General features: G+C 51.2%; 1 protein-coding gene across 4 annotated transcripts; it reads right to left on the bottom strand.

The window, feature by feature from the left end:
* Positions 1-27,535, bottom strand: Vangl2 (VANGL planar cell polarity protein 2). 4 transcript variants are annotated; one of them, XM_040738305.1, is made up of 9 exons: positions 27,227-27,535; positions 22,976-23,084; positions 13,639-13,900; positions 13,397-13,517; positions 9,952-10,559; positions 9,072-9,208; positions 8,466-8,601; positions 4,536-4,767; positions 1-3,598 (listed from the first exon to the last, which is right to left on the bottom strand). In XM_040738305.1, exons 3-9 carry the CDS (start codon positions 13,707-13,709, stop codon positions 3,338-3,340), a joined length of 1,566 nt encoding a protein of 521 aa, XP_040594239.1. In that variant the 5' UTR covers positions 13,710-13,900; positions 22,976-23,084; positions 27,227-27,535; the 3' UTR covers positions 1-3,337. The 4 variants fall into 4 exon arrangements, with proteins under 4 accessions (XP_040594239.1, XP_040594240.1, XP_040594241.1 ...); XM_040738306.1 differs by lacking the exon at positions 27,227-27,535 and adding an exon at positions 26,815-26,933; XM_040738307.1 differs by lacking the exon at positions 22,976-23,084.

Raw genomic sequence — 27,535 nt, 5'->3', positions numbered from 1 at the left:
CAAAAGTCAAATGTCTTTATTTTATATATAAAAAAAATTTGTACAGTTTTAGTTCCTATGTTTAAGAAAAAATCCCTAAAATTGCCATAATGTTTAATCCACTGCAAACTGTAAAAACAAGCTTTTTATATATTAAAAAAAAATTTACATTTTACAATTTTCTACATGCATGCACAAGGTCTCAGCTCTGTAACCAAGAAAAAGGAAAGACAGAGAGAGAGAGAGAGAGAGAGAGAGAGAGAGAGAGAGAGAGAGAGAGAGAGAGAGAGAGAGAGAGAGAGAGAGGAAGGAAGGAAGGAAGGAAGGAAGGAAGGAAGGAAGGAAGGAAGGAAGGGGAAAAAAGGAATAAAAAAATCTAGATCCAACAATGGAAAATTCTACATTTACAATCTCACGTGGAAGAGACTCAAGAAGCCCCTTCTTTATGCACACAGAACAAATTACAACAATCACACATCAGAACAGAGTCCATCAGTAGATGTTGCCCCACAGGAAGGACAGAGGGAGGGACAGAGACTGACAGACACCAGGAAGGGACAAGGCAGAGCCAGGTCCAAGCAACAGGGAAAGCACAAACCCTGGGCAACAGACATTTGGAGTGAGGACGTCCCTGGAATCCTGCCTCCCTGTCTTTATTAAATCAGGGTTTACAATGGAAATGCTGTGGCTGGCTAGGAGCAAACGCGTAAGGGAAGAGATGGAAGGAAGGGGGAAGAAGTGAGAGAGACTGAAGGGACATAAATAAAGACAGAGAGAACAAAGACACATATGTAGGAGAAACTAGAAAGGGACAATGGGGACAATGACAGAGTGGCGAGGTAGGTGAAGGACTGAGGCACGGTGTCCTGGTGTGGAGGGAAGAGAGGTAAGCACTGCAAGGTCATCAACACAAAGGCCAAGCTGTGCAGTGGGGACGAGCTAGGATGCCACACAGACAGAGAAACAAGTGCACTGCAGAAGCCCAGCACAGCGTCCCCTATGCGATGGCGTTGGGCTGGGTAGGCACATTCCTACAGTGGAAGAACAGAAACCGAGTGAGAGCTGGGGCAGGACTGGGGTGGGGGGGGAGCTGCTCAGAGGAACTGAGTCAGCTGCCCACCCACAGCGGTTCACAGCATGAAGACAGTGTCCTATTCTGGAGAAGCAAAAGACAGACACACAGACACACATCTCTCTTCTCTCTCTCTCCCTCTTACACGCACACACGCGCACACACACAAACACACACACACACGCATGCACGCACACACACATGCATGCACGCACGCACGCACAGAGCTATACACTTGACGATTCATCCTGACATTTTAAAACATAATAACAACCGAAGTAGACAAAGATACCACAGTTCTGACACAAAGGACCAAAACGCTACCATTCTTAGTCACAGCCCTTAGTGCCTAGACAGAGTCAGGGAAATTTTTTCTCTTCGTTGTTAGGGAAAAGGAATGAAAATATCACAGTGATTAAAAAACATGGCAGGTTCTTAAAATAAACACTCCCGTGCCCCTAACCCTAGGGCATCAACTAAGATGCCAAATATTTTCCTTCTGCCCACCCCCGCCCACTGCTCAAACGAACAACCACACCCCATTCTTGCCCACAAAGGCAGCAACTCCAATCACCATCCAGGCCCTGCTATTCCAGGACAGTGAGGTATTTACGTGACCCAAAAAGGACTCCTCTGAAACCTGATTTTCTTCCTTTTTTTTTTTTTTTTTTTAAAGAAAAGATACCTTCCCATGACTAAGTACAGATTTATATCACTGGAATCTACCCAGGAACCTCTACCTCAGCCCTAGGCTCACCGTGAGGCCCTGTCTAAGTCAGCTCCAAATGCTCATTCCTGTGGGAACAAAGTAAGCGCTAATGGATGAGCCCCTTAGTAAGGGGTGGGTGGGCTGTGGATCCCACAGCCTCACAGCGAGATCAATGGGGACCTCATCTCTGCGTGTGCTTGGCACAGCAAATACCAGTAACACTTCCGGGGAAGCGAACGGCCTATGCCCGGGCTTTGGGAGTTGTTTAGAGAAGTGGCCCAGGGGCATTGCTCCATCCCAGCCATCAGAACCATCCTCTCATGGATCCTGGAAGGATGGATGTGGATATTTCCTATTTCTATTCCTTGTGATAAAAAATAATTTAAATGTGTCTGATTTAAAGGCTCAAATTGGCTCTGAAAATATCCATAAGAGGGTTAGTGAATCCTGCTCAAAGTGAGCTTTAAATTACTGGGATTCAGTCTTGGTGCAAAGGCTATGTTAGTTAAAATGGGGAGAGGAGCCAAAAAGGCAGGAACCCTGGTCCCTCACCCCAATACAGAGGCAAGGAGAGAAGAGGCTGGGACCCTGGAAGGCCATGAAAAAGAGACCCCTGAGGCTAAGAACTGGACTTAAGGCCAGGCATGAAAAGGAGCTGCTGGTCCCTCCCCTAAGATGAGGTGAGGCCACAGGTCTCTAGAGCTGGAAGTCAGCAGGGCTGGGGTAGCTGGAGCAGAAAAGGAAAATGTCCTGGACCACAGGGTTGGTCAGGGTCTGCATGTCATCAAGCCCCCACAGAAGTCAAATGCATCCTTCACAGGTAAGGGTGGGAGTGAGCGGCTCTCAGGGGTCTATCCTGCCCTTGTCCTCAGGAGTTGTCCACAGCCCTGGCAAAGTGGTCAAAGCAGTTTGCCTGTGACCATGTGATCACACAAGTTAGAAATAGCAGTGAAGACTCCTGGGTAGAAGATGGGACTTCCTGCTTGGGGTGTGTGTGTGTATATGTGGTAACACTGCAGGGAGAATGCATACTAACTCTGGGACTACTGTCACAGGTGCATCCTTGCCCAGGGATTCAGGGCTACGGGAGGGGACAGGTAATAGGGTTAGCTGCTGTCCTGCAGGAGTTTGGCACCATGGCTCTCTGGGGTCAAAGCTGTGCCCCCCAGAGAAACCCTATTAGGGTCCACTGGAGAGCAGGGCTCTAAGAACTCAGATTTGTTAAGTGGGAGCTCAGGGTTAGGGTACAATCAAGAAGCCCCTGTGCCCTTTGAGGAAGGACTTCCACCCAGGGGACACTTTGGGGAAGAACTGGGTAAGAGGCACTGTTTCCTGCAGAGCCTGGGGTGATACAAGCTTGGGGGAGGGCAGGGTGGTTCCCAGATACTGTTAAAGCAAGGTGGTCTCTCCAGATTTACACGGGAAAACTGAGGACGGATACAGGATAAGTTAATTCAAGTAAAGAACAAAAGAAAACAAGAGCAAGAGGAAGTGGGGCGGCAGGAGTGTGGCAGGGTCAGGGACCCGAGCCTCCCCCACTCTGCAGGAGCCCCACCCCCTCCCCTGACGCTGCAAAGTCACACAGAGGTCTCCGACTGCAGTCGCATGACGAACTTATGTGACTTGGGATCCACAAATTCCTCAGAGAGTTTGAAGAATGGCACCTTCTTGGTGCTCACCACCAGGCTGAAGTCCTGGCGTTTCAAGAGGAAAACGATGCCATCCTTAAGCCCATTGGTCACCGGCTCCTCGCTCACCAATGTCCACTGTTTGGCCAGCCAACGTTCCTTGTGGTATTGGATGGTGGGTCCGGCTGCCAAATATCGCTCTAGGAAGGCCTGAGGAGGGGAGAAGACACTGCCTGGGCATCTCTCCTACCCACCCATCCTTCATTCCCTGCCACACAGCTTCCAAAGACAGCCAAGATGTTTCGAGCTCATTCTATACACGTGAAGTTTCTTAAAGAGTGAGAGCAGAAGAGGGCCTGAGAGAAGCTTGATGAGGAGCACAGGCGCGACAGAGCTCCAGTAGGAACAGAATTCACGCCATCCTTCACTCTGTTCCCTGCGCACCATGCTGTTCCCAGGGCAACTCGATCCTCATTCTTCCCTCTTTCTTCCTTCCCTTCCACACAGCTTATATGATTAGCACCATGTAGGTCTGCACTTGGAGGTTTGCACTGCAAAGATTCCAGTGCAACATTGTGTGTGTGTGTGTGTACATGTGTATATACATGTCTGTAATTGTATGCACGTGTGTATACATGTGTGTGCATTTGTAAGCATGTGTGTATACATTTGTGTATGCATGTGTGTGTGCCTGTGTGTGTGTTTTGCTGGTAACTAAAATCAAGAACTCAGGCCTGCTCTAGCACTGAGCTACATTCCCAGCCTCTTTATCACCCACTCCCCAAAGAAGGCTCCGAGAAAGCCATTCTAGGAAGCTGGCAACTGGGCTGAGGTAAGCAAGGGCTAAAAGGCAGCACAGGTAAAAGCTTACTTTGTGGGAAAAGAGTGAGACTTGGAATGTAGACATTCCAGAGCCTTACAAAGAAGAGAAACAGGTCTCTGACATCCCCCAAATGGTTTAGAAGCATAGCCTTGCCTGCTCCACTCCGCGGACAGGACAGGAGTGGGGACGAGAAAAGAGATTACAAAGAAGAGGTGAGGATGAGACAAGGGAGGAAGGTGAGTGAGGAGAGAATGAGGAAAAATGGCCAAGAGCAAAAGGAACGAGAAGCTGGACACAGAGGAAAGTCGGAAGCAGCAGGCCTACCTTGGGCGTCATGTCGTGAGTGATGCAGAACTCCAAGTGCTGCAGGATGCTCTCCATGGTGTGGTAAGGCTGCTGCTTGGTGGTCCGAAGGTACTTCTGCATGGCACGGGCCATGGATGCAAAGATGGCTTGGGCCGCCTCCCGGGGATCCATCACCTCCCTGGGGTTCTTCTGCTCCTCTTCCTGCAGTCGCTTAATGTGAGTGAAGGCCTCTTCCACAGCCACCACGAGCCTGGGGGACAGGCAGTATCTGCAGCAGATGCCCACCACTCATCCTACCCTCTACCCATTCTTTGGCTCTGACTGTTGCAGCCAGAGTGAGGTCAGGCCTCTCTGCTCTCCCTGAAGTAATTGAGGCCCATTTGGAGCCAAGGGCCTGGGGATTGAGAGATGGGAGCGTGTTTTCTTCATAGGCAACAAGGAACAGTTGTAGAACTCAGTGGACTCGGACTAGGGACTTAAAGTGAACAGGCCTAGCATCAAATCTAGAAAGACACCTAGGAACTATATACTGAAAAGGCCAAGTATCCCACAGGACCCTAGGAAGAGTCCACGCCACACTACACTATATAAAACTCATAGATATAAGTAAAGGGAAATGGCCGTCACCACTGTTACTTGTTACGACTATTAAAGTCATGTGCGGGGCCGCATGCACACACCTGCTGTGAGGTTAGAGAAGCCCCTTCCCTCTTTCCCACATACAGATTCCAGGAACTGAACTCGGGTCATCAGGCTCTGGAAATAGCATTTCTATTCAGCCTCAGTAAGCAGCACAGGCCATGCTGACACCTGACTGGGGGTGGGGGTGGATTATCTGCAGCAGCTAAAGCCAACAAAGAACTGGTATCTGAAATATACAAAGAATTCACTACAAATCAGGAAGGAAAGGTTAAGAATCTTTAAAGTAGTGAATAAAAGAGGAGGTCGGAAAGGTAGTTCAGCAGCAAAAGAGACTTTCCACCAAGCCTGACAACCTGAGCTCTGGACTCAGAATAAAACCCACACCTAAAGTTGTCCTCTGACTACATATGAACTCTGAAGTGTGTGGCCACGTACACACATAAACAAATGTATGTAATTTTTTAATGGGCAAAGGAGCCAGGAATGATGACACATTTCTGTAATCCCAGCACTTGGTAAACAGAGGCCAGAGAATCACAGATCCCAGTCCAGGCTGATGTACTTAGTGAGACTGTTTCAAAAAACTAAGTAAATTCAAATAAAATCAGACCAAGGAAGTAAAGGGTTCATAAGAAACCTGAACGATAATAGGCAAGTAGAGATACAAATAAAACATTAATAAGGGGCTGGAGAGATGGGTCAGTGGTTAAGGGTGCCAGCTGCTCTCACAGAGGACCCAGGTTCGGTTCCCAGCACCCACATGACAGTTCGCTGATGTGTATAACTCCAGGTGCAAGGGATCCCATGTCATTTTCTACTGTCCTGGACACCAGGCACACACATGATACACACACATGCAGGCAAAACACTAATACACATAAAATAATATTTTTAATTTTTAAAAATAAATAAAACATTAATAAGATGCTTCTTCATCAAAATGGAAGATAACCAGCCAGGCGGTGGTGGCGCACGCCTTTAATTTCAGCAGTCTTGAGGCAGAGGCAGGCGGATCTCTGTGAGTTTGAGACCAGCCTGTTCTACAGAGCGAGTTCTACAGCTAGGACTACACACAGATAAACCCTGTCTCAAAAAAACCAAAGAAAAAAAAAAGGAAGCTAACTCTAATCCTAACACTGGATAGGAAGGCATGGACATTCTATGAATTACAATGCAACAATAGCATGTAATGAGTGACATACAGAACACATGGGTGAACCTCAAAATACATTAAAAGGAAGAAGAAAAAAGTCAGTTTATCAGGAGAACCTGTATGAGTTTGAGGTCAGCCTGTCTACATAACGATCTCCAGGTCAGCCAAGGCTACATAGATGACTTTATCTCAAAAAAACAAAACAAACAGTCACTCCACACTAACCGCACAGAGCCGATAAAGCCATAACACATCATTTGTACAAAAACACAAGCAGATTGTAAGGAACTCGAGCTAGACTCAAGTAGATAAAGAAAGACTGTGAAGAAACTATGTCCACAGAGCTGTGGACAGTGAAAAATGCTCTGTACTAAGTCCAAACACCAAAGCAAAGCCCACTGTCCTAAAAGTAGGACTGGCCTAGAGGGACAGGACAAGAAAGGATGTGAGGTCTTCATCCCAGAAGCCAGACATCTCAGGACCTTCCATGAGCTCAGGATGGAGCTCTGGGCTGGTATGTGCAATTTGTCTACATGTCTCCTTTCTGTGCCTCCTTCTACATCCCGAAGTTTCTTAGCAAAGTTTCTTTTGAAAAGATCTTTTTGCTTCAGGTGCGCTAACGTTTCCTATCAGCTACAAGCAAGGTAACGGGGAGAGGAAATAAGACCTTGTGCCAAGAGTGACAGTGGCAGGCCTAGTCAGGGGAAATGTCACAGAATTAGAACTGGTGGTCTTTAATCTCCAGGACACCACCTACATTAAAACCAAGACTGGGGGGCTGGAGAGATGGCTCAGAGGTTAAGAGCACTGACTGCTCTTCCAGAGGTCCTGAGTTCAATTCCCAGCAACCACATGGTGGCTCACAACCATCCACAATGAGATCTGGCGCCCTCTGCTGGTGTGTAGACACACATGGAGGCAGGATGCTGTATTCATAGTAAGTAAATAAATCTTAAAAAAAAAAAAGACCAAGACTGGGCTGTCTCTCTGCCTTGAAGCCTAGAATAGGAAGTAGGTAGACGGCAGGGTGGATGCTCTGGTCCCTTATTTCTGCTCATCTCCTCTGTGGTAAAATCCTGGAAGTTCCAGGTAGAACCTGGAGGCAGCAGGCACTAAAAAAGATTCTTCAGGCATGATTTAAGATCTTCTGACAAAGGGATAATTGAAGACAGCATTTAAGAATTTACCAAAAGAGGCCAGGAGTGGTGGAACACACCTCTAATCCCAGCTCTTGAGAGGAAGAGACAATAAAATCTCTGAGTTTGAGGCCAGCCTGAGCTACACAGTAAGTTCCAGGCTAGCCAGGGCTACATAGTAAGACCTTGTCTCAACGAAAATAGAACAAAAACAAAAATCCAAGGATGATGGCCTGTACTTTTAATCCCACCACCAGGGAAGGCAAGACCAGCAGATCCCTGGGATTTGGTGGCCAGCCAGCTTAGTCTAGCCTACTTGGTGAGTTCCTGAGCAATGAAGAGACCATCTCAAAACACAAAGTGGACAACACCTGAGGAACAGTAGCCCAGGTTGCCCTCTGGGCCCCACATGCATGCACACACAAGCACATGCACAAAGAGATAAAGAAAGGAAGAAGGAAAGAAAAAAAGAAAGAAGAAAGGGAGGGAGGGAGGGAGGGAGGGAGGGAGGGAGGGAGGGAGGGAGGGAGGGAGGGAGGGAGGGAGGGAGGGAGGGAGGGAGGGAGGGAGGACGAACAGATAATTATCCTTTTGGGCCTGAAAACCAGTCTTCCCTGTAGATAACAAAAGTCAGAACAGTAGGCTCCTGTTAGAAGAGGCTGGAAACTGTGGGGAGGCATGACATGAAAGTGATCCCATCAAAAGCCAGGAAGCTTGGAAGAGAAGCCCAGGCTCAGAGGAGAGCTGTACAGATTTTAGCCTTCAAGGTCCAAGCAGATGTTCCAGCAAACCTGACCCATGGAACAGAGCGATAACAAATGCTGTTTTACAGCTGCTGAGTCTGTGCTAATCAGTCACTAGAAAATGGAGATGTAAAACCTGCATTATCACTGTTCTATTCCCATCGGGTATTAAGGGCCTCTTGGACGTCCTCTCCCTAGTTCATCCCACAGGCACCCGCATCTTCCCCTCCCTGGGGTATTCACCAAGCCCTGAACTCACACAGCCGGTACCCACCTGGCCCTGCGCTTTCGCACTCGGCGCTCATGCTCGGCTTCCTCATAGTAGTACTCGTTGTGGCTGTTGTCCCGTCTCCGCGCTGCTGCCGCAATCACAGCCCTTGACTGAGCAGTGGAGTTATTGGTGCTGTTGTCTGCATGGGATCAGGACAGAGGAGATGGTCGATGAAAGAGCATAGCCTCTGGGCTTCGTTGGCGCTCTGGGGAAACGGCCTGACGCATCCAGAGGATCCATCCCCACCACCCAGCAATGCCTCCCAGTCCCAGCCCTCCTGGCCACCTCTGGGAGGAACTGCAGGAAAGCAACCAGGAAGGCACTGGAAGGGCAGAAGTTCTGCATATATACGCCTCCTGATGCAGAAGGCTTTGCAGTTCAGGGCTGCAGGGTAGAGAGACCAGGACTCTGAGAAGACACAGGCTCTAAACCAGGGGATACACCATAGCATAAAGAGGACCAGCAGCTAAGACCAGCTCCCTGAAGTCAAGGGAAATGACAGAACAGAGGGGGCTGGGACACAGGCCAGAGAAAGGAAAAGGCAAGGGAAGTAGCTTGGAGTCCTGCTTAGGAAGAGGCCGGGAGGGGCGGAGGAGCAGGGCCGCTCACCCTCTCCGAGAGAATACACCTTGAAGCCAGACACTTTCTTGGCCAGGACGGACTTGGGCAGGTTGAGGAGGGCGGGGTTGTAGACAGGGAAGTCATGGTAATACTTCTCCAGGATCCACACTGCCACTCGCTGGATGCTGTTGGGGAGACGGCAGGAGGGGGAGGGAGAAGGGACAGACAAGGGGCGCAGGGGAAGGGACACATCAGGGCAGGTCGGCAGGGCTGGAGAGGACACATGACAGGGACAAGCTGCTTCCAGGAGGCCTGGCTCAAGCCTGAGGTCTACTTACCAGGCCGCTAGCCTTTCCCAAGGTTGGGTCTTCTAGTCATTTCCTACTATACTGAAGCCCAGGGGTAAAAGGGCCCCGTCAAAGGTCTCCTCATCCCCCTCTAACAGTCTCCCAAGGTTACTGACAGGACCTGGGAGGTGCCACCGATGCTCGGCACAGCGTGGGGGGGGGGCAGGGGGGGACATGCTGCCCACAAGCCTGGTGGGTGTGACCTTCCATCTCTCCCTCTGGCCAGCTCATCTAGTAACATTCACTGACTTCTCACAGGAAGCTGTGCCTCCAAGAAAAGGTTAGAAACCTTCTGTCTATACTCCACACCCCTCTCCCCTTTGATCCATCCTCCTCTAAGATCTTGAATTGCCTATCACTCCCCGCTCACAAATCCACAGGCATCTTGCCCACAATCCAGCATACGACTTGGTCACTAGTCTGAAAACAGCACTGAACTCTCCGTGTGCGAACGCCCTTCCACCCGGCCCCTCTAACCCATTATTGGCTGCCCTCACCATCACGCCCTCCCCCCTCCACCCAGACCTCTCAGGTCTCACCTTCGCCCTGTGCAAGTCCCATCTCCGGCCACGCACCCGTACCTGAGGTGGCCCACGTTGTAGAAGCGGCTGGCCCCGTCTGTGGACCGCACCACCTTGAGTGTGAACTGAGGCTGGAGCTGGCGCAGCTCCAGCAGAACCACGGCCAGGTAGTGCACGAAGAGGAGGGCGTCCACCAGCGAAACAGCAAACTGAACCACGCCCTGGTAGCTGCGCTCCCGGGCATCCAAGATGCGCACGCCATAGAAGAGCCAGTAGGAGATAACAAGCAGGAAGACGAGCACCATGAGCAGCGCCCGTAACACGAAGACTCGGGGCAACGAGGCCTTGGGCCGGCGGAAGAACAGAGCCCAGCTGCCCAACAGCAGGATGAGCAGCTTGAAGGCCACAGAGATGAAGAGGCCCTCGCACGCTGTCCCACATGGCTCCAGCTCCTCCCGCCACAGCAGTGGAGGCAAAAGCAGGAAAGCCAGCGGGGTGAGGAAAGAGAGCAGCGCCAGAGTGGCCCCTGCCGCCACGCCCAAGTGGCGTGAGCAATCCAGCGGGACACTGTCCTCCATGTCCTTCGCGATGCGTGTGAGGTCATCGTGGGAGATGCTGTGCTCAGAGGTGCCTGTGACCACGGTGGTTGTTTCTCCCCAGTTGTCATCCTGTAGTCGGGAAGGGGAGGAAGAAGAAAGGCTAAGCAGAGAATCTCCACAGAGGAGCACATGGGAAAGCAGACGGCAGGAAGACGAGGGGAAATCGGCAAACCCACAATCAGAGAATGCACTGAGCTCTACCACGTGCCCGTCTCGTCTCTGCAGAAATGGAAATATAAAGCCCAAGTCCTTGGGAAGCTGCACAGAGAAAAAATACAACATGTGCGGTGATGACCCTCGGAAAACAGAGCGCAGGACAACTGGCAAGGGGACAGCCTGGGCAGTGGCAATGACCCAAGGGCAGGTTTGCCAGGCAAAACAGGCAGCTTCCAGAGAGTGACAGGACCCGAGCTGACCCCCAGCAGTGGGTGACATGCAAAAGCTCATCCGAATTAGTGGTTCCCAACCCCAGCTGCACACATTAGAATCACCTAGGGAGCTCGGAAAACATACCAATTATGCAAAGTGAGATCTGCTTGTCAACCTTTTTTTAAAAAGCTCCCCAGATGATTATAATGCTCAGCCACGATTGGGAACCCTGAGCTAAATGATCTCCCGGGGCTGCTGTTAGAATGCACTCTGCGAGCCAGGCGGTGGTGGCGCACGCCTTTAATCCCAGCACTCGGGAGGCAGAGGCAGGGGGATCTCTGTGAGTTCGAGGCCAGGCTGGACAGATAGCCTCCAAAACAATACAGAGAAACCCTGTCTCGAAAAAACCAAAAAAAAAAAAAAAAAAAAAAAAAAAGAATGCACTCTGCGGGCCAGCAGTGTGGGAGTCACCTAGGAGCACGTGAGAAACGCAGAACCACAGGCCCACCCCACGTTTGGTGAGCCATAGTCTGCACTTAACAAGATGCCCGTGAACTGTTTCGACTTAGGGCTCCAAGTTTCTTCCAGCTTTTGCAGAAGACCACGGTTTCAACAGAAGACAAGACAGAGATTCGGGGAGCAGGAGATTCAAGTGCAGGGGCAAAGAGCAGAGTGCCCAGGAAAGGGGAGTCAAAAGCCATTTGTGCAGGCCATGTGGCAATGCCAGACTAAGCAACAGACATCTATCCCGGCAACAGAAGTAACGCATGATGACCCCAGCACACAGGAGACTGAAGCAGGAGGACCGTGTGAGCTCAAGATTAGCCTGGGCCACAGATCAAGACAGTCTCAAAGAAGAAAAAAGAAAAAGCAGAGGAGGTAGAGGAAGAAAGATCAGAGGTTCAAAGCCTTCCTCGGTTACATCAGTAAGTTCAAGGCCAGCCTGAGTTACATGAGACCTTGTCTTTTTAAAAAGCCATTCACCCTCCAACCATGAGGAGCTACCACTGCTTTCTCACTAAGGGACAAGAGGAGATAGGATGACCTGTGAATGATCTAAACAGGATATGGGAAACACGCCGCACACTCAGGGTCACCGTGGGTCTCTATGAAGCTAGCCCTGCTGAATAAGCATGGTACAGGGTCTGTGGAGGTGAGCAGACAAGCTGGGCTCCTCGGGTGCCCTTCAGAGTGTGACCTACCCAAATCTGTTTCTCTGGCTAGAGACCATCCTACAAAGAAGCCTCGAGATCACCAGGGCTTTCAGTACCCACAATTCACTTCCAGGACAGCCTGGGCATATGGAGTCATACCCTGAAAGCCAAGGGATGCAGGTTCCAGGACTAAGTCACACAGTGCAGGGTAGGGGGTGGCCTGGAAGGGTCAGTGACTAGAGAGTTGAGGAGTCTCCTTTCCCAAGGATCGGGAAGAATCCCATCTGAATATAGAAAGTAGGAAAGCTGGCCACTGTCAGCTGTGGGACTAGAACCACACCCTCACCCGGTGACCCCAGATACACTGTCTACCCTCTCAAGGATCAAGGCCTAATCATATCTCAAGATCACTTCAAAAAATCTCCGAGACCTGGTACCACAGAAAGGAAAGAGTTCCCAATGTCAGGCATGTCCCCTATACCCCTGAGGAAAAAGAAACTGAGAGTCTCCATTGCCTGATGCTTCCAAGAAGAAAGCACAGGAATAAGAAGATTTGGGTAATCTCGGTGTCACTGCAAATCCTGTCCCTCCTAAATTCCAGGACTGTGTTCTGCCTACTCTTCTCTCAACCCAGAGAACGCAATGAACCAGAAGTTAGGGCAGAAACCTGGAGAATTCTTTTCCAAGGCGCCTCCCTTAACTGCTCAGCCTCCCCTCCTCTCTCTCCCTAGCTCCATTTACTCTTCTTCCAAAAGCTCTTTCCCAAAGGACCTAGGTGATGCTGTTCCATATGCTAACAGCAGGGGGTGTAAATCTGAGCCTCTAGGGACACCTGTGGTCTACCCACCAAGACTGCTATCTATCCTCCTACTCCAGCGTCCAGCCTGACTGACTGATAGAGCATTAGAGAAGTTGGGACATTTCTCCTTACTCAGCTAAACCCTTGAGGAAGGGTAGGAGCTAGTGCCTCCAGAAGGGCTTCCACTAAAATTCCCTGAATTCCAACAAGGCCCCACCGTGGAACACTAAACAAAGGAAGGGAATAGTAGTGCACCCCTGTAATCCCTACTTTTGGGAGGCAGAGACTCCCAGTCTGGAGGCCAGGCATAGTAGCACACACCTTTAATCCCAGCATTAATGGGGCAGAGGCAGACAGGGCTACACTCTGAGACCCTGTATCGAAAACAAAACCTAAGACCAGTCTGGGCCACATAATGAGTTCAAGTCTAGCTTGGGCTACAAAAGGAGATACCCTTCTGGATCCTGTATCTACCCTAGGAGACCAGATATCTCTCTCAGCCCTCCCCCTGCCTAGTGGAGCCTCCACCTCCCCTAGGGGGTCAGGGAATGTCAGCTCTAAACCACTTTATCCCCAGTACTCACCCGCTCGTCTCCCCTCGTGGACTCATTGTCCAGCAGGGGCTCTCCCGGAGCCTGGATCGTCACCGATTTATCCCCACGGCTCCCATCCCGGCTCTTGGAGCGGTGTCGGTCCCTGCGGTCCCTGCAGCAGGAAGCCAGAGAAACAGAACGAAAGGTCACCAGGGGATCCTTCAGCGGTCCCCACACCTCAGCATGGACCACCTCTCCACCAGCCAGGCCACTCCACCATCAGCCGAACCCACCTGTGCTTCCGGGAGCTGCGGGAATGGCCCGACTTGTAAGAATAGCCCGAGTACTGGGACTCGGTGTCCATGGCGTCTGAACGCCGTGCCTTGTAGCGCTCCAGGGTCGCGGGCTGGGGCCTCTTGGGGGGCCCCACTGCCACCTCCTTCAGCACGGGCTTCTTCAGGCCAAGAGGCACCTTTAGGAAGTCAACTGTCACCCTGAGGGACTCTATTTTGCTGGACGAGTGGGCTTATCTCAGAGAAATTCAAGCGACGATCCCTAAGGAGACAGAGCAGTTGCTTAGGGGTAGCTGGGCCCCCACCCCCATGGGTGAGAACACAAAAGAAAACTATCCCCAAATGTCACCAAAAGTTATGGTTAGCCCAGACACAAAAGTGAGAATACCTCATTTTTGGTTCCCGTTCTGTTCAATGGGCTCAGGTCCTCCTGCTCTGCCGGCTAGACAGACCCTCCCCCCACAATGTGCCCAGTATTCAGGGCTGGGGAAATGCTGGCACAGGCACCCTGAATAACCCAGCTTGGATGCCTCATTGGGAAGAACCAAGGCAGTACTTTCCTATTCTCAGCCAGGAAAACATTAACTTAGAGACACATGTATGTATAAGCTCACAAAGACACTCTCTCTCTCTCTCTCTCTCTCTCTCTCTCTCTCTCTCTCTCTCTCTCTCTCGCTCTCTCTCGCTCTCTTGATGGGTAGATGGAGGATGAAGATTGACAGCATGGTGGAGTAATAGAAGCATCGCCAAAACCCTACAATCTCCAGACAAGCAAGATCCAAGTCTCCCCGCTTTGGCTGACGGACAGTCTCTTTTATCTACACTGCATGTCTTACTCTCCGGCAGAGGATGGTATCTCCTCCCCAATTTTCCAAGCACCACCCACCATCCTTCAGAGCCCAGCCCCAACTCTCACAAAAGCCCCAGCTACTCTAGTAACCTGGGTCATCTTCTCCACTGCTGCTGGCAACACTAACTTCAGTCATCACCGTGCCCTGAGCACTCTGTCTTCACTCACTGATGGAGCAAGCCTCTCTAAGCCACCTCCTTTGAACTCCATACTTTGCTATGCCCTGGGTACTGTGGTGTAACTGACTCTGAGTTTATGGTCTGGGAAGATGTACACTAAACAGCTACGCCAATAAATACAAGCAGCCACGTGAGCGTGGTGGTGGTCAGACGACCACAGGCAGTGCATCGGGGGTTGAACCCTGCGTTCTAAGCGAGCGTTCGACCCCTGGGCTAGCTACATCTCCAGCCCCACGGAGACAAACCGAGAGTCTGGAAACATGGGGAAAAGACACTTAAACAGACACCCAAGAAAGAGAAAGCCCCAGGAGGGAAGGCCAAGTCAAGACAGGGCTCTGTGCACTCAGAACCACGGCCAACACAGCTGAGGACGAGAGAGAGGAGGACAGGAGCAGCGGGAGGCAAGCGGAGAGGTCGGGTTTTATTCGAAGGTTATCGGGAAGCCTATTCAGCTGCGCAGATTTGGGTTGGAAAGGAGAAAAAGCAGGAATGGAAAGATCAGCGAGGAGGTCTCACAGCGGGGAGACTTGGCCACCAGAACCGAGGAGGAGGTAAGACATGGACTCGCACAACCAACCAGACTTGATGAAAGGCTGGCCGAGGGGGTGAGGAGCAACAAAACACCCAGTCAAGCACCACAAGAAAAGTAAGTAAAATGCAATAAAAAAAAAGTCTAGCCTGAGCAAGGGAGAAGGTACTGAGTATCTGCTAAGGCGGCAGAGAACAAGAAGACGTTTGGGAGGATTCCGTTTATGAAGGAGCATGTGTGGAGTCGAGCAAGCGTGGTGAGGAAGGCTGCCAGCACTGGCTGTGGGGAATGGGCAGCTGGGCATCCAAAGAGCTGGAGCCTGAGCTGGGGGTATGGGCCACAGGCAGAGACAGTGCACCGAGCTCAGGAGAGCACTATGTAACTGGATGCAAGAACTCCAAACAGCACATGGTGGGGGGCGTGGGGGAGATCCAGCTAAAAGGCCGAGAAGGAGAAACCAGAGGCCAGCAGAGTGTAATCTCATGGCAGCCAATAAGGCAAGTGGACTTCCAGGGAGGAACAGATACAACCAGGTCCAACGCTGCTGAGAAGACCACTGTTTTACGCACTGGAACAGACTTGCTTTGTGGAGTTGCCCTTTTTCCAACCACTCTAAAACACCAGAAACTGGAGAATGAGCGAAATAAGTCATACATATTTGCAGACACCGCCCCTCCCATGGGTACAGGGCAAGTAACTGATACCCACCTAGTAAACGTATACGCTTGTCTGTCAGGGAAACTGCCATTGCGGGAGATAAGCATCAATGTGAAATCTATTCATTTCTCCTCCTAACAAAGTCACGTGGGAGCAATCCATGGGCCAGTGATATCAATACCCCCACATCAAAGCAATAGGTGATAGAGACATACTTGGGGGGCAGATAGACTTCAACCCAAACCTGAACCTCTCTCTAAGACAGGGCCACTAACAGGGCCCATCCATGTTCACCCCTCTGCAAATTTCGTGTTGGGTTCCTCTACCCCTCCCGGGGAACCCACTCTACTGGTTTACTCCTCCACACGGTTTAGACAGTCGCGGCCGCGCTGCTTTTTGATGTGGTTCCCACCTATTCTTTCTAGTTCCCCTCTTAAAGACTGAACTCTGCCAGGAGGCTCTAAGACCGACGGCTGGGGCAGTGGGGATGAAGTAAAAGGACAAAGAAGTGTCACAGATTAGATCCAGACGGACACTAGAGCCCTCGCTCATCATCCTCACCCCCCTCTATCTGCTAGAGCCAGCAGCAGAAAGAGCCTGGGATGTACACAAAGATCTGCGTTTAAAACCAACCTCTCCCGTTGCTGAGCTGTGACTATGGGCAAGTTACTGACCCTTCTGTGCGTATGGCACGGTGGGCCCTTTGGTAAAGCAAGAGGTGATGATACCTCCTTCATGGGGTAGCTTCGAGGAACACAGGGATGAGGGAAGTGCTTCCACAGACTGTGCAGCCACTAATAGTTAAGCAATTAATAAGCTCTCAAACTCCAGTCCCCAACCACTTCCTCTGAAACTAGGGAAGGCGGTGGTATAAATAAATTGTGCGACTAAATAAAGAACTCTCCCACGCACACACCCCGACCAGACCCACTACTTCAAACACACCCAGATGTGAGGTGAAGCTGTTTCCCCGGCAGATAAATTTCAAGCCAGACAGGGTGCCAGCGATCTCCCAACTCTTTGTTCTGAGCTACTTAGCCCGCAGCCCACTCCCATCCTCCCTAGCAAAAGACAAACCCCACAGCCCTGGCACAGAGAGCTGCCCAAAACGCAACAAAACGCCTCCTCACAGGGGGCACAAAGGACCACAACTTATGAAGCCTTTGCCTGCTGTCCTTTTGGGTACCCAAGGCAGCTAATCCCAGCATTGGGGAAGGATAAAAGGTAGGCAAAAGGATGGGCAGAAGTTCCCCCTTACTTAATCGGTCTCAAGAATCAGATTTGGAGGGTCTCCCGGGTGGGCAGCATTCCCAGGAAACGAGGTGGGGGAGGGGATCCGTGGATGAGATCAACAAGTAGAAATGTCAGAGCGATGAGAAGACAGGAGAGAAGTCTGGACTTGGCACAGGGCAGAGGGTGGGAGGCTGTTAAAAGCAAATATGCCCCAGTGTTTCGACTCACCCCCACTCCTCAGACACAAACACAGGCACCTAGTCCCCTACTCAAACCAGCCCTGGATTATCTGGGGTTAAAAGGAGGCCAAAGAGGAGAGAGGGAGAGCAGAGAGAGTCCCACACAAAAAGGAGACCCTTCTCCCCTCCAAAGGCCTTTCAGAAATAAAATTAATGGAATGTCTCAGTATCGTCCCAAGGGAATTGGGGGGAGGGCTGAGGGGAATGTGGGGGCTTTTGTCCCGGCTGCCCAGTTTCTCCCACATTGATCACCATAGCAACCAAAGCCCCCTGTTGCCTAGGTGATGGCAGCCAGGTCCTGGAACCCATACCCAGCATCCACAGCGAGAAAGGTTACAGAGGTGGGGGAATGGGACAGAGGGGGAGAGAATGGGGTTTCTCCTCTGGCAGCCCCAGCTTTTGTCTGAGCTGGGGATCAGGTTTCTTCAAGAAACAATCGGAGGCCTCTAGAAAAAAACAAACTGAAAACCTGGCAAGAGGGCCCTGGGGTACGTGGTGCATGGGTGGGTATGGGTGCAGGGTAAATACAGAACAGAACAAATGACCCTTCCTCACTGGCCACTCACAGGCACAGCCGAGGGAACAATCCAGTGCTCTGCGTGTGCACACGCACGCGAGGTGCCAACAAGTGCGGCAGGTGCTCAGGACAGCGACCAGGCATAGGAGTCTGTCGTCGCCGCCCCCTTTGCCACTGCTCTAGCCCAGCAATTGGAGCTAGGGAGGGACGTCAGGCAGAACACAGGAGGATAATCTGGGAAGAAGCAGGAGCCAGGGTGACTCAGCCACAGGAGAAAGGTGGGGAAGGAACCCAGCACAAGTGTACGCCTCAGAAGGGGCTGGCTGTGCTTCGTCTACAACGATGTAACAGGGCTGGAAGCGGCAGGCCTGTGGGGCAGGGGTTTCATGAGGAGGGAAAGGTAGGCAAGAAGCTGAAAGTTCTGCATTGACACAGAGATCTGTCTCTGCCAGGCCCCGTTTCCTCTTCTCAGCCAGGGACCAGGAAGGGTGGTCCTGCCTGGGCACAGTTAATCCTTTGGAGGCCTCCTGAGTAGGCATCCGTCTGTGGGACCTTGCCCGTTACAGCCCTCTGATTCCTACACAAGAGATAGACAGGGTCTTACTGTATCTGGCCTGGCCCCATTTCTGCAGCACAACCCGTATGTAGGTGGGTGACTCCTACAGGCACAAGTGCTGAGTGTCTACTTTGGGGGTTAGGGGTTTACTTAGCTATCTGGCCAGGAGCGGAGCACCTGGTCATAAGATCATCAAGATGTAAGGCAAAGGTTCAGAGGCTCATCTGGATTTCACCACACGATCCCCTGAGTTTCAGAGATGAGTCCAAACAGCTGGCCCTGTCAGGCAATAGTGGAGACTCAAGGCTTTTGATTTGAGTGAAATACACACCTAACCTGGATCCCTCAAGAAAGTGGTGGAGCTCTCTGATTCTGCCCTCATCTCTCCTACAATGGGAGACAGTGAACTGACCCACCCAATTCTCTCGGCAGCTGCAAACATTAGCTGAATGGCAACTCAAGAGGGAAATGGCTGGCCAGTGGTCACTACTTCCAAGACAGCCCACTATGGCCTCTTACTGCTGGGAAAAATTCTCTTGAAAGGCAATCAGATTCTTCTGCAAGTCCCCTTTTGCCCTTTCAACAGACAACACCACAAGAAGCTAAGGGAAATGGGAGGTTTGCTGACTCCTGCCCTGAGCCTTCCCACCAGGGACAAAGGGGTCAGAAGTCAGGCAGACCTAAGCCCAATAGCAAAGAATCCAGCCGCCACTCCAAAGCGCCTTAGCCTCCTTCATTCCTCCCCATCCAACCTTAGACATGGACAAGCCACCCATGCCAAGAGACTCATGCTAGATCTTTCCCATCACAGAAAGAACCAAGTCACAGAATGGTCAAGAGCCACCCTTGGCCTAAAAATGGGCTCTAGACTCACTCTTCTGCCCTCAGAAAAGATCCAGTGACTCTAGTGACCCAAGAGGCCAAAGAAGGCAGCTGGACCTCAGGGGGCCCAGTGAGAAGACTTCAAGGCTAGGTGCCCAGGAGTTGGCACCGAGCGCCCCACCCCCGTACTGCTAACCAAGCACTCTCCTGGGAGGGCCAGACATGAGCTCACCATTCTCACAGTCCCAGGGCGGGGGCAGGAGCCTTCTCCTAAGCAGGGGAGGGGCAGGATAGCAGGGGAAGAGCCCACAGATGGGCTCCTGCCAGGGTACCAGATACTAGATACTAGAAAGGAGTTAGAAAGCAGAGCCCCACCCCTTTCCACCTTCTGAAATATCCCTGGATGTAAAGCAGGGAAGTGTGGAGGACACCCTCCACATCTAGACAGAAACACTGGCACACATACACATACGCATACATTCTAGTTCCCCTTCTGAAACCTGGAATGGTTCCTGCCTGCCCCACCCAGCTCCACCCACCCTGGCTAGGCAGGTTCTGTAGAGACCTGTTCTGCTCTCTCTGGCACCCCTACCCCCATCTGGCTCTCAAAGTCCCTGCCCCCAATCCAAAACAGACACACACACACACACACACACACACACTCACAGCCCATAGCATCCCATCCTCTAGTTTCCCCTAGCCCCACGCCTGGTCAGTCTGGAGCAGGATGTTGAGGGATGAATATTCCCTTTGGCATCTTTCCCAGGCTGAGACTACAGGGAGAGAGAGGACACAGGACTTGTACAGAGGCAACTGGGGCTGGAATGCCAGGATGCTCTATTTAATTTTCACCACCCACAGGGCTTTGAGCCTCTGCCTCACAGGCTGTGGCAAGAGGCCCCTCCCCACACACCAGGTGAGGTGTGGATGTACTGAGGAGGAAAATGGCAGGGCAACAGGAAGCAGGTGACCTGGGCAGACCACAGGCCACTTCCCCACACACCTTCATCCAAATGCCTCCCTGTCTGCATGGTCTGCTGTCCTAAGTAGGCCTCAACTGTCCCTAACCCCAAGAGACCTCAAAGCCTGCTCACCCAGCCCCTGCCTCAAGGAAGGAAGAGTTATTTAGGAAAGGGAAGTCAGCCAACCTCAGGCTGGCAATGTGGACCAGGAGAGCTTAGATGTAGAGAAGGAGTGTGGGGGAAGAAAGACATATGGGACGCTGTGGGTGAAGGCCGGATTGTATGGGGAAGCTGTAGAGGGAGCCTCAAAGTGTGAGACACAGTGTGTGTGTGTGTGTGGCAGGCCTGGGTTTCTCCACAAAACCTCCTCCACCTACCTCTGTGTGTGTGTGTGTGTGTGTGTGTGTGTGTGTGTGTGTGTGTGTGTGGCAGGCCTGGGTTTCTCCACAAAACCTCCTCCATCTACCTCAACCCAGGCCACTCACATCAAGGAACACGGAAGGGATGAGTTCCAACCAGCCTCGGCCCCCCGACAACACCCACCTCCCTCACCCCAGATTCTCACTCTTAATGAAGATTGTCAGCTCCCCCATCCTTATTTCTACCACTTTCATTCCTGGAGTAAAGCAGGTGACAAAGTATGTGCTTCTGTTCACACGTGGCTGCTTTCTGAGTTACCTCAGGCTCGGCACCTGTTAACGTCTGACCTCCTCCCTTATCCTAAAAAGTCAGCTCCCATTTACAAGCCCCCTCTTGCCTTCTGTCCAGTCTGGGGGAACCAGGCACTGGTGAGAGCAGAACTTGAAATACTATAGTTACAACCGTGGGAAAACCCTGTGACAGTGATGGCCAGGTCCCTCTCCACACAAGACTCCATGAGCTATGGTGGTGAAGTGTTAACCTCCAGCAAGAGTGAAGCTTATTCTCTTAGCTACAGCTCCTGCTCCACACAGAAAGGAAGAGAGAGCTTCAGCTCCAACCAGAGCCCTGACAGGGCTTAGACAACGAGGTGCCTCTCCTGGGGAAAGCTGGGGTTTCTCCATAAGACCCCATCTGGTTCTCATCCTTGGATGTCTCCACTCATCAGGCTATATGGACTTGAGTTAGCTTGCAAGGGGAAGGAGAAATTAGTCACGTCCAAGATTAAAGCCAAGAATGAGCAATCAGAACCGGCATGACAGCATGGACAGATGACGAGAGCGCTTTGGGAAAAGGAAGGCCAAAGTGCAAAGAAATCAGAGGTGAAGCACAGCCGTTAGAAGCGATGCCATCTTGGAGTCCCTTGCCTTCTCTAAGCTTATTTTCCTGTCTGTAAAATGGGGACAATGGTTCTCTATATAATGTATCCAGTAAATCACAGAAGCTGTAACATATGAAGTGCTCGATAAGGCCAGGTATGATGGCCACGTCTGTGTGACCCCAGCACTTGAGAGGCAGAGACAGGCAAATCTCTGAGAGTTTCAGGACAGCCTGGTCTACAGAACAAGTTCCAGGCCAGTTAGGGCCACACAGTGAGACCCTTTGATAGATAGATAGATAGATAGATAGATAGATAGATAGATAGATAGATAGATAGACAGACAGACAGACGATACATAAATGATAGATACATATATACATGGATGGAGAGATGGTAGATAGATAGATGGATGGATACGTAATAGATGGTAGATAGATGATAGAGAGATACATATATACATGGATGATAGATGGTACAGAGATAGAAAATAGATGACAGACAGACAGACAGATGATAGATAATGATAGATAGATAGACAGACAGATGATAGATAGATAGATAGATAGATAGATAGATAGATAGATAATGATAGACAGACAGATAGATGATAGAGACATACATACATGCATGGATGATAGATGGTACAGAGATAGATAATAGATGATAGACAGACAGACAGATGATAGATAATGATAGACAGATGATAGATAATGATAGATAGACAGACAGACAGATGATAGATAATGATAGATAGACAGACAGATGATAGATAATGATAGATAGATAGATAGATAGATAGATAGATAGATAGATAGATAGACAGACAGATGATAATGATAGACAGATGGTAGATTAAAAACTAACGCTCAGTAAAATGTTGGTTTCCCAGCTCCTTTAGGTACTGCATCTACTTCCTTTCCTCTATCTTCATTATAAAAGTAGATTTCATTCAGAATACAGAGGAATCCTCTTTGGGTACAGAGGCGGTTCCTCCCCAACACGGGCCTCAGCCAGAAACTAATCCCACAGTGATCCATTTCCTAGGGAGTTCTTGGATCCCTTAGCTTCTCTCTCCCCTCCTCCCTCTTCCTCAGTGAGGTCAGGCCTAGGATCCAATGGCTTCCCTCTCTTCTTCAGGCTCTCATCCTAGCTATTCATTGATGGGCAGAGGAAGGAGGCTCCAAGCCTCCTGCCCCACCCCAGCCCCCAGCTACTGCCCACTCTCCCCTCTCTGGGCCCCACCCTGATTGCCAGGATAGCCCCAGTGCTGCTGATCCCAAGCTTACTTCTCCCAGACCCCATTCCCAGCTGTCTCATCTGTAATTACCAACCTTGCCAGGGGCATCAGACTGGCACCGCAACAGCTCATTTCCAAATGGCCCCACCACTGAAGCCTGTGCCTCCCACTCTGTCCCAAGCAGAGGGGGGAATAAAAGATGAAAAGATCCTGCACACTGTAGTTCTGTCCAGGTCACAGCTGAAGACCAAGCAGGATAGGCAGAGTCCACCTGCACCTCTGCTGTCAAAACCACATGGAGCACAGGATTACCCACCTGCAGAGGGTGGGAGGGTTCAGGTCAACTCAGAGACAGGAGGTTGATTGGAGACAAAGCCGGAAGATGAATTCCCACAGGAAAGAGAGTAGAAGCGCACAGTTGGGAGCTTCAAGGAGAGAAGAGGAAGGAGTAGGTTAAAAAAATTTGAGAGGAGACAATACAATCCCAGTCCCTCTCCCTGAGGCAGTCACTTCTACCGACAAACACCACAGGACATTTTGTCAAGTTCGTTTCTTAGCTAGGGAAACTAGACCAAATCCTCAACTCGTACTTCAAGATCCAGCAGTACCAAACACCCTACAGTCCTTGTTCATGCTCAGCCTCTACCAGCAGGCCCCTCCCTGCTCCCTCCCTGTCTTCTAGTCTTTGAAACTGGCTACAAAGGGCCAGGTGTGATGGCACAGGACTTTAATTCCTGCACCCAGGAACCAGAGAAGCAGGCAGATATCAACGAGTTCCAGGCCAGCCAAAGACAAAAAGCAAGACACTGACGATAGACAGACAGACAGACAGACAGACAGACAGACAGACAGACAGACAGACAGACACGGTCATCTGAGGAATATGTATGTAGTAGAATATTACTAAGCCATAAAAAGGGTGGCGTATACACATGCTGCCACATGAATAAGCCTTGCAAACATACTGAGCAGAGGAAGCCAGACATAAAAAGATGAAATTCAGAGGAAATAGCCAGAACAGGTAACTCCACAGAGACAGAATGCAGGTTGGCCAAGGACTGAACAAGAAGGCAATGGAAATTACAGCTTAATGAATTTGCAGTTCTGTCAGGGCTAGTAAAAACGTTCCGTAGCTAGACAGAAATGGTTGCACAGTATTGTGTGTGTGCACTAAATCCCATTCTCTTTAGTGTTCATTTCATGTTAATTTCTAAAACCCCAGTGGCCAGCACATCTCCTTCAGGAACCTTGCTCAATACTCCACCTCAGAACCAAACTCTAAGCTGCAAGGGCCTCCAGAATATACCTCCATCCGGCACTCAGGGGCTTACGGGGATAGACGTGTTCGAGCACGTTTCCCCCGTGAACAGTGTCTTCTTCACCTTCCATCCCCCGTGCTTCCCACACCTGGCAGAAAGCGGACTGTGCTGAGTGCGATCTGCCAGAGGCGAGCACCAAGTAAGCTCGCTCTACTGCCCTAGTGCCCAGACCTCCATCCCTGACTACACCCGCCATTCACTAAGTCTCGTCCCCTGTCTACTGAGGAACACACTCCTCCTGGGCTATTTCTATTTCGCTTGGTCCTCATAAACCTAAGAACCCCGAGTAACAGGTGAGGCTTACAGAAGTTGTCCGTTTTGTCTGAGGTCACAGAACTAGGATGTGGCAAAGCTGGAAGTTAGAGCGAACTCAACATGGGCGAGAGGGCACGGCGCGGGGAGCGGGACTTGGGACTCCTTGTGGGTGGGTTCAGAGTGGGCTTGGAGGGTGGTGTCTTAAAACACCTGGGAGGCTAAGGACTGAAGCTTAGTTACATGCATTAGGTCACACTGCTCTCAGCACTAAGTGAAACTGTCTGACTCTTCCTTTTGTCCTCATAGTGGAGGAGCCAGCAAAAAAGGAAAGTGGATTCCCTAAGGCTCAGGGGGAGTGAAGGGCCAGGGAAAGCAGGACCTGCCTCCTCAAGTCCTACAAGAAGGTGAGGGAGCATGGGAAGAGACAGAAAGGAAGGCAGCCCGGAGGGAACTAGAGAAAGTAGACAGCAGGACCAAGACAACGGAGAAGTAGGGGCCAATGTGGCCACTGGTTCCCAGCCTGGAAGCACTTGATGAAATGGCACTTCCTATTGTCTAACCACAACTCCTCCTGCTTGGAGGACAACTCCTATGGTAGGGAGCATAAACTGAGCAAATAAGGTATGCCAGAGGACACTTGCCTTAGCCACAAGCCGTTTGCAGGCTTGGGAAAAACCACCTGATAGGCGTCTGGTTTGAAGAAATGGGACACTGGGGGGGGGGGGGGAATCTAGTCTTTTCCTAGTCTGTTCCTCTTCCTAGTCCAACAGTTTCTAAACCTCTCCACTCTTTCCCCAGGCTTTAGGAAGGATAGGGAGCTCTGAGTGCTAAAGATGGAACATTCCAACTGCACATGCCCATTAGAGACCAACCTTCCAGTTGCAATTACCCAGGGACTCTAATGGGCATGTGCGACTACAGCCCCTCTCTTAAAACCTGTGTCTCCGCCTAACTAACCCCTGGAGATGACCACTCCTCTCTTCCCTTCACCCCAAAAGAATGAACAAGAGCAAAGAGGAAAAGGGAGGTAGCTGCTACTTCTCAGGAAAGAAGAGATGTCTTCATGGCCTCTGGCTTCCCACCCACTCTCACGAAGATGAACACAAACCCTTCCCACCATGTGGACATCTGGCCTCTGGCAAGCTCAGAAGCAGCACACACACACAGGAACACAAGCACACGTGTGCATATGAACTCACATTCACACGGGAACACACACACACACACACACACACACTCCATCCAAAGAGTGCTTCTCATCAAGAAACTGCAGGATAAACTACACTAACACACTAGCAAAAACTCCCAGAGAAGCACCCCATGTCTCTCTCAGCCCTGCAGCTCCTCCCAGGTCTCACGCCACTGTGCAAGCTTCTTCTAGCCTCCAGCCCACACGCCTCAGGATCACAGAGGCTGGGCAGAGTTAGAGGGCTCCCAAGTAGCCACCTTCAAGATGGCTTTCCAAGAGAGCTGTGACCTCAGAGAAAGTAACTAGGGCAGAGAAGCCAAGCATGTGGCCTCAAAGAGCACTAGAGTCCATCCTGTAACATCCTGTCACTACTCTTATTTGTGTTCTTGACTCCTTGAATCCCAAAATTTCTCTAGAACTACAGAGCCCCTCCACCTCCCCTGAACCTATTCCCCATTCCCCACAATACACACCGTCTTCCAGAAAAGCCCATCTTTCCAAATAAGCATCACCTAAAACAACGCACTACCCCCCAAATGCACAATCCCCACAAGACACTACCCTTGAACCAAGGCAGAGCCATTCAAATCCTGCAGCCTTCCCTGTGGGCTTTCTGCCAGGAAAATCTGCCTGCAGAGACAAGAGGTACCCCCAAAAACACACTCAAAAATACACGCCCTAGCAAAGGCAGGCACACACACTGACATCTACCCATCAGTACAGGTTACTCACAAGAGCACAGATACACACACACACACATACACACACACACACTCACACACACACACACCACCCATTCTGCTCTTATAAATCCACCTTCTCTAATACCTACCCACCTCTTTCCTATAAGCCCGTCTCAGCACATACACACAGATACACACCCCTTCCCTAGAGTATACACATATACACACAAATACATACCCAAACAGCAGATATATGGTCAGCTGGTGCTCTCTCTCTCCCTCGGGGGGGGGAGAGAAACATCTATACATCCAAACCCAGGGCCCACCTGCAGGAACACGCAGCACGTCAAGGCGTGCGCACACGCGCGCACACACACACACACACACACACACACATAAAAACAAAGAATCATGCATACCGATGCCCCTCCCTATCAACCCTTAAAACTCCCTAATGTAGTGCTCAAGACCTTCGATGAGTAAATAGGACGAGGGAAAGAGATGATGTCTCCCCTACACACCCCGACACACATTCCCCAGTATCACAGCAAGTCCCATCCTTGGGTTACACACACACACACACACACACACACACACACACACACACACTGCTGTCCAGGGCCATCTCTCAGGGATCCACTCTACACCCTGAATATATATCTGTCCTTCCCTCCCCACACTTCAAAGGTGTATATGCATCCCTACATACCTTCAGCTTCCAATACCTCCAGCCTCCAATCCTTCCACGGCCTCTCCCACCACCTCCAACACACGCTTCCCAATCCCAGGCTTCAATGGGCTCCCTTGGGATCGTTCAAGCTCCCGACCCGGGCCCCCGGCCCAGGAAAGTCCCCGGCTCTTAAGGCCTGGGCTCCGCCCCTTCCCCACGCGCCCCTTCCCCTCCCCAAAGTTGAGGGTACTCCGCTGTGCAGTGGAGAACAGACCGGAAGGGGGTTGCCTCAAGCCCCCCTTCCCCCAGAAGCCACCCCGCTTTCTCCAGGGCCGGGCGCTCACTGGTCCTTCGCATGATTTCCTTCTTTTTTCTGCTGCTTTCTTTCTTTCCTTTTTTTTCTTTTCTTTTTTTGCAAACTTTGCCCGCGCCCCCGCGGCCCGCCACTCACCCGCCGCTGCGAACAAGCCGGGTGGACGAGGCGCACGCCCCGCTCCGCTCCGCGCCTTTGTATCCGCAGCGCACCGGGTCGCTCCGAACTCCGCGCTCCAGGACCGGCAGCGCGGCCGATGGGGGCTGTCGAGGGGGGCTCCCGAGGTGGCTCACCCCGGCTCCGTCCCAGACCACTCGCCTCTTTCCCCCTCGAGGCCCCGGGGGCAGGGGGCCGGGGGACTGCAGGGTGCTCAGGCTCCCATGGCGGGACCGAGGACCAAGCAATCGGGGATCAGGAATCAGATCTCGAGCCGGCGGCGGAGGGGGA

Source organism: Mesocricetus auratus, unplaced genomic scaffold (assembly GCF_017639785.1).
Source record: "Mesocricetus auratus isolate SY011 unplaced genomic scaffold, BCM_Maur_2.0 Super-Scaffold_100676, whole genome shotgun sequence".
In the NCBI taxonomy this organism is placed as follows: domain Eukaryota; kingdom Metazoa; phylum Chordata; class Mammalia; order Rodentia; family Cricetidae; genus Mesocricetus; species Mesocricetus auratus.
The sequence above is the reverse complement of the archived record's forward strand: the minus strand, read 5'-3'. Positions and strand labels throughout refer to the sequence as shown.

Excerpts from the sequence above, each read along its gene's own strand:
- Vangl2 (XM_040738305.1), bottom strand. The coding sequence starts at position 13,709 with ATGGACACCGAGTCCCAGTACTCGGGCTATTCTTACAAGTCGGGCCAT. Across the intron at positions 10,560-13,396 it reads CCACGAGGGGAGACGAGCGG|GATGACAACTGGGGAGAAAC; the intron begins GTGAGTACTGGG and ends TCCCGACTACAG. Across the intron at positions 3,599-4,535 it reads CTCACGACATGACGCCCAAG|GCCTTCCTAGAGCGATATTT; the intron begins GTAGGCCTGCTG and ends TCCCCTCCTCAG.